Source organism: Acomys russatus, chromosome 25 (assembly GCF_903995435.1).
Source record: "Acomys russatus chromosome 25, mAcoRus1.1, whole genome shotgun sequence".
Taxonomy (NCBI): Eukaryota; Metazoa; Chordata; class Mammalia; order Rodentia; family Muridae; genus Acomys; species Acomys russatus.
The window spans coordinates 50,026,935-50,033,735 of NC_067161.1; the positions used below are offsets into that span (position 1 = coordinate 50,026,935).

A 6,801-nucleotide genomic window follows, 5' to 3' on the forward strand; every position below is an offset into this window, starting at 1 on the left:
TCCTGTTCCCTGGAAGGAGGCGGGAACTAGAGCGCCAGAGAGGTGGCTAGACCTCCGGTGGACGAAGCAACCGAAGCAACCGTCTTGGCTGGTGATTGAGGTGGCCAACTTGGTGCCTAAGGGCAGTTCTGATCCTAAGAAAACTGAGCTGGGAGGAAACTGAGGCAACAATCCATTGTGCACTAGAGAGCAAGAAAGAGGTATAGGCTTTGTCACTATGGAAACAGCAACCAGCGCTAACAACTGCCATCAGCGAGACCAGTCAGCCAGCCGGCCACCTCCTGGTCGCTAAGAAGGGTGCTGTGTTGGATCTGAAGGGAGCATGAGATGGAGGAGATGGGCGTCTGGTTACTGAGGGAAAACATGTGGGTTCTTGGGGGTAGTCCTGCTCATAAACAGGGATTATACCAGGAGACAGTCAGGGGAGAACAAGACAAATTGGGCTTGCCACAGCAGGCGGCAGCCATCTTAGCTGTCCTAAAAAACCGCACAGAGCACAAGGGAAAGGAGATCCTTGGGAAGTGCCACTGAACACTAAGACAATTCTCAGTCCACATCTGTCCTCTCACAGTGGTGAGTTCCAGCTTCCTCCTAAAACAGGAAGTTCCTGCTGCCCCCTTTCTCCACAGGGTAAGAACCATCCACTTCCCGCCCACCCCCCCCCCCACCCCGTCCCCAGACTAAGCCACTTGGAATTCCAGCCAGAGCACTTCCTTATTTCAGAAGTGTGCAACTTCCTGTCCTGGATGAAGGCACTTCCAGTTCCTGCTGCTCTGCTTCTGCCAACTTCCCAGGCCATTTCTGTCCAGGCCTGGTCACTTCCTGTCTGGAGCGGGTCACTTCCTGTCTGATGCCCATCCTGCATCAGGTCTAGTCCGTAATGCCTGCTCTGGTTCAAATCTTGCTGTCAGCCACTGGACACAACAGGACACTTCTTCTCGTGGCAGTGGTTGTGATTGGGTAACCACCCCAAATGGCAGGGAAAGAGGCCCTGTGCCCATGCCAAGAGCTGGGGGGCGGGTAGAGTGCCAGAATCTTCCCCCCCAAAAGTCCCCACATTTGGCAGACTGAGGGGAGCAGTTGGTATGAAAAATTGAAAAGGGCCAAGAGTCGAGGATGGGAGAGATAATTTGATGCCGCAACCCAGGAGATACATGAGAGGCACAGGAAGGACAAGAAGCTGGGAGGGTAAAAGGAGATGTGAGGAGGAGGAAGAGGAGGAGGAGGAGGCTAGGGAGGAGGAAGAGAACAGACCTAGAGACAGGAGAGAGAGAGAATAAGAGATAGAGGAGAAAAACAGTGAGAGACAGAAAGGGGCGCCAACCAAAAGACAGACTGTCCCCACCCCTGCTCTCTGTGTGTGTGGGGAAACAAGGACACCTGTTTCATGATTAAAGGAGGCTGAGCCTGTGCCCCCTTCCCTAAGAGGCAGAGACAGAGGAGTGCCCACAGCCAAACGAGGGTGGGCGAGGGCAGGAAGAGGTGTCGTCGTTCTTAAGGGATCCTAAAATTGGAGATGAGGGCTATATCCAGGCGGAACCAAGGAGCTGGTGGGGCAAAGGGGGCCAAGGTTATGGCGCAGGTGTCCCTCGTACCATGAATAAAAGTGGAGGAGCACCCCATGGACGGCTGGATCGAGGAGAGCCAGGTGGGAGGGACCCTCATACCTTGTAGTAGATGTTTGGGGGGCTCTGGGGGGGCCCATCCTGCACAATGTACACAGGATGCCCATAGTCGCCACTCACCTTTTCATAGTGGGGGCAAAAGGGGGGATCTGCAGCCCCACCACCCCTCAGGGCTATTCCTAGCTCCCCAGGCTCAGCCTCCCGAGGTCCCATCCCCCCTCCACCACCCAGGCCCAGAGACCCTCCCCTCCCAAAGGAGCCAGGACCAGGGTGGCGACTCTCCGAAGGCTTGGCCCGCCGTCTCCGCCAACACATGGCACCCCCAGCCCCTGCCACGCCCAGCAAGAGCAGCGCCAGCCCCCCTGCTGCCCCAGCTACCGCGGGCATGCTGGGAGGGGGCAGGGGGCCTTCAGCACCCCGGGAGGTTGCATTGCTGTTGGGGTCACCTGGCAGGGAAGGGGTGAAGGAGGAAAGAGGGGGAGGGGCTGAAGGAACCATCTGGATATGGGATGCACCCAGCCCTGGGGGGTCCCCATGGGCTTCCCCAGCAGGTCCTTAGGCACCCAACACTCCCCTCCCCCGCAAGGCCCCAGATCCAAATCCAGGTGTCCAGCCCACAGCTCCCTGCCATGGAGCCCTCCCCGCTTCTCTGACAGCGCTGATTGAAGCATTGACTTGGCTAATTAGTTCTAATTGAGTCTTTTCCTCATATGGCTTCCACTCCCCCCCCCCACCCTCCCATCCTCTCTTCTCCTCTTTCCTGTATCACCCCCCCCCCAAAAAAAAAAACCGGGAGAGGGAGGGCTGGCGAGGGTGAAGGCAGGGCAGCTGGGGCCTGAGAGCTGAGGAGGCAGTGACTGGCTTCTTCTGGTTCCTACCTGGTGTGCTGTCCTTCCCAGGCTCCAGGCTGTGAGGCACCCCTCGGTCTCTCTCCAAGGGCACTTCAGACACAGGTTTTCGGGGTGCAGCTCCTCCTCGGGGACCTGAAGATGGGGAAGACGCAAAGGAGACGAGCTGAGACAACTGTCCCTAACTTGCAATGTAGTATCTAGCCCTCCCCTCGGCTCCTAGCGAGTGTCCCCTGGCCCCACTCACTCTGTCCCACTCGCAGAAGCACCTTCATGCCTCTGGTTAGGCACACGCCTCCCTGCAAGCTCTCCAGGCCTTCCCGGGTCCCATCGGAAGTGGCTGGAAATAAGAACACAGGACAGGAAGTCAGCACGCCAGGGTCTGGCCGCTCCCTTGCTCCCATGCTCGGGTGGAGTGTGTGTGTGTGTGGGGGGGGGACAACACTACTGAAAGCATCATGGTGGATTCTGGTGGTCCTCCCTTCCTCACCCTCCATCCCAGGGATATCCTATCTGCCTCCGCCCTCGGCCTGGCAGTACCGATTATGTAGTAGTCATGGTGGGATCGGAACTCGTGGCCCCAGAGATTAGGGCTGTATTCCTGGAACTTGATGGTGAAGCGGAGGTCCAGGTCCGGCCGGTCGCACGTGAGCAGGAGATTCGGGGCGGGGGGTGCCTCACAACGCCGACCCTGGGCACCCCCTACTAGGTACAGTTTGTAGAACTCATAACTGGGAGAGGAGTGCGGGCCAGGAGGCCGGGCCCGGGGGCAAAGGAGATCTAGCCGGTCCCCAATCTGAGGGTAAAGCACGTATCCACCCTCGGCCTGGAACCTAGGGGCAAGACAAGGTAGGCAGGGAAGAGATGTGTTAGGGGTGTGGTGCCCAAAGCTTTCCCTCTCCCAGCTCCAGCGCTCTGGGCCAGCAATTCTTCGCTCCCGCCCAGTCCGTGCCTTTGTTTGAGTCCTGTGTTCAGCAAGAGCGGGCACCAAGGGCTCTGCAAGCTCACATCAGAAGCAGCAGGAAGCCAGGCTCAGAGGTCTCCTGCCCCTTGGTGTGCCCAAATGCACTCTTCAGCCCGCCCTCACCACATGCACACTGCCATCTCCCGCTCCATCACCGGTGCCGTTGCCACGGCAACAGGATGCCAGTTACCAAGGAGCTGGCCTCTCTGGAACCACACAGCCTACCCCTCCCAGGTGATTTCACTATTCCATGGCAGTCAACCATGGGGGTGGAACCTCCCCTTCCTCCAGGCCACCACTGAACTTCAGGGCAAAAGGGGCAAGGTTGGGGGGGGGGGCGGTGTTGGCTGATCAGACCAGTTTCCCAAGTTAGCCAGTTAATGACACAGGAGGCAAAATGCTAGTTTGGCATTGACCAAAATGGGGCTGATAAGAACCAAAGTATAGGGGCTGACCCCCCTCCCCAAATCATTCTGCTTCCTGCAGTCTACCTTGGGGCCTAAACTTCCTGAGGAAAGTGGTCTCCGGCTTTGGAGTTGAAGTAGTTGACTTCTGTCACCACAGCTGACACAACCCAGCAGCACCCCTTTGGCCACTTAGCCAAGGAACCCATGGGCCCGGCACAGCCACAACTTGCCCACCACTGCAAGCCCTGCCTGTGCATCCAGAGTTGAAACTGGGTCCTAGAAGACTGTTGACCCGGCAGCATCTTTCCAGACTCCAAATGACCACCTCCCACCCAGCATCCCAAAGAGCCTTGGAATGCCCTAACGCCTTGTCTCAACCCTATCAGGAGAGCCCAATTTATATCCGCAAGCTACACCTGCTGCTCAAAACGGCAGCCAGGAGTTGTTAGCAAGTGGGGAGAGCCTGAGGTTATCCCCAACAAGATGCAGGGGGTGTGGAGGGGGGGCTGATTAACCTGAATTGGGACAGGGCAGGGAGGCCAGGAAGCAAAAGCCAAAAACAAAACAAAAAGCCCATCCTACCTCTCCTCTCCTGAGTACGTAATATGTCCAAATACCTTGCGCCCGATCCTCATAACCGCTGTAAGGGCTGAAGATACAAACTCAGAGGTTAAGTGACATGCCTAAAGTCACTGCGCTACAAACTGCAGAGTTGAATTAAGACCAAGCAGGAGCCTGATGAATTCTCACCTACCCCAGGGAAGTAGGAAGTTTCTGAGACACAGAACTCCTGAGGTGATAGGAATGGAAACTGCCACTGAGGCAAGAACGGTGGATGACCTCTCATGGGCTCTGCCAGCCCTCTGTGACTGACCCTTGGCCTCTTTTCAACACAAAACAAGCATGCCCGGGAACAGAGCCCCTGATGGGAGAGTTTGCAGCCAAGATGACAGGAGAGGGCATCCTCAGGAGTCCAGTGGCAAGAGCTGAGGGGAGAGGCTTGAAGGGGACCCTCCAAACCAGGAACACAGGGGGACACATTCTAGCTAACAAGTTGTTCAGTCAAAGGTTCTCTAGCTCTCGGGCTGTGAACACGAGTTGGAACACAGGCTGACAGTGAAGGAACCTTGGGTGGGCTGTTCTACAGCCCCAGACCGAACCTCTTTCCATCTCATCTCCAACACCGACACCTTCTGGGAGCTAGGCGTCCCTGCCCTTCCCCTCCGTGCCTCAGCAGCACACAGTCAGCACCTCTCTCCTGAGAGCTGACATTAGCCAGGCTCCCTTCAACCCAGATGACACAGGTCTGCTCCAGATCCAAACAGTTACTCCACTGCCCTCTCGCTGCCCGTGAACTTTTTTATCTTTGCCCCTTTAAGGTCCTCCCAACTCCTGACACACGGTGTCAACCACCCACATCCAGGCAGCTCTGTGAGGCTCAGAGTCTGCCTCCTAAGATCATTCCTCAGTCTTGTAACCTGTCACCTCACCTCAGTGCCACAGCATCTTCCGCCAGCCTCCTACCAGCCCAGAACCCAAGCCCTGAAGTCTTAAAGCTTCCAAACCCCTTACCCACCGGGACTGGAGTCTCCCCAGTCCCAGGCCACTCACCTCTTATTCGCCGAGTTCCAGTAGACAGGCTCCAGGCTCAGTCCAGACACCAGCCCCACAAAACCTAGCAGCAGCAGGGCCCTGACTTGCACACCCCCTGCCCCAAAATGGGGGGCCCCCATGACCCTACCAAGGCCTGGGGGCGGGGCACCAACTCCCCCAAAGTCTCTCACCCCCAGGGGTGGCTACCGCGCTGTGAAGCCCCAGTCACCCCGGTGGGTGGCGAATCACCCCCAGCTCCCACAAGGACCCTCTTTTCTGCTGTGCCTGCGTCCCCCGGCTCCAGAGCGCTCAGCCCCACAAGAACCCTTGCAGGGGCCGTCTGCAGGCGCCCTACGCTCCCCCGGCCCACGCGCAGCACCTCGAGATTTGTGCGCCCGGCTACGTGGGGGACACGGGGAGCCGAGGGCCGGGCGGGGGCGGCATGGGGCGCCGGGCAAGGCAGCGAGGAAGGGGGACACCGAGCTAGAGCCCCAGCCTCGCCGGGATTGAGGGCAGCGGGCTAAGGGAGGAAACCAGTCCCGAGCCCAGGAGGGGGGAGTTAAAGGAGAGGCGGGGAGGGGGAGAGCATGGTGGAGGGAAAAACCGGAGCTGGAGCTCAGTCGGAGCGGGCGTCGCATCCCGCGGCCCACGCCCCCCACACCTCCCTCACCTCGCGCACCTCCCGTCCGCCCGCCACCCCGCCTCGCTGCCCGGCGCGGTCTCTCACGCCCCCTTTGTCTCTCGCAGTGTCCGTCTCTCTGGCTGAGTTTCTGCTGGCGTTCCTCCTTGCCCAAGCGGTTGGAATCTTCCTCGCTAGCTAGCATCCGGAAAGGCTCTTGCCCTCGCCACCCCGAAAAAAACCTTCCCCCTTTGCTCCCGCAGCCTGTTCCCCCTTCATTCCAAAAACACCACCCCGGCTCCTGAGCAGCCTGGGGACGATGATGGTAACCTTGAAGGGCTAGGCACTTCACAAAGTATGGCTAAGTTGACGGGCTACCTGCGGGAAGCGGGAGGGGGCAGAGCTGCCCAGGTTGAGAGAGGACCCCGTGACTTGCCCAAGGTCACACGGGGAGTTCAGGGGAAACTGCAAACACAGCGTAGGCTGCTCAACTCCCTGGTTCCTGGCTTCCTTTGTCACGGCTTCTCTGACCCTTTGCTGTTTTCTGCGGTTTAGGCAAAGAGACCAGGAGTAAATTTTGGCCCTTCGTAGGTGACCATGCTGAGAAGGGAGACTGGGAGAGAAAAGGGGGTACCTACAACCCCAAAGCTGCAATCCACAGGAAGGGCTGTTTCCAATTATCCTGGGGGAAGGGAGGAGCTGCCTTCTTGGGTGTAAGAGTGAGGGCTTTCAGCACCTCCCGGGC

The 6,801-nt window shown here is 58.4% G+C and overlaps 1 protein-coding gene across 1 annotated transcript; it reads right to left on the reverse strand.

The window, feature by feature from the left end:
- Positions 1 to 1,014: 1,014 nt before the first annotated feature.
- On the reverse strand, positions 1,015 to 6,092 carry Efnb3 (ephrin B3). The gene is made up of 5 exons (XM_051167467.1): positions 5,456 to 6,092; positions 3,014 to 3,306; positions 2,721 to 2,813; positions 2,504 to 2,608; positions 1,015 to 2,071 (listed from the first exon to the last, which is right to left on the reverse strand). The coding sequence occupies exons 1-5, from the start codon at positions 5,575 to 5,577 to the stop codon at positions 1,662 to 1,664; spliced, it is 1,023 nt and encodes a 340-aa protein (XP_051023424.1). The 5' UTR covers positions 5,578 to 6,092; the 3' UTR covers positions 1,015 to 1,661.
- Between the last annotated feature and the right edge of the window lie 709 nt (positions 6,093 to 6,801).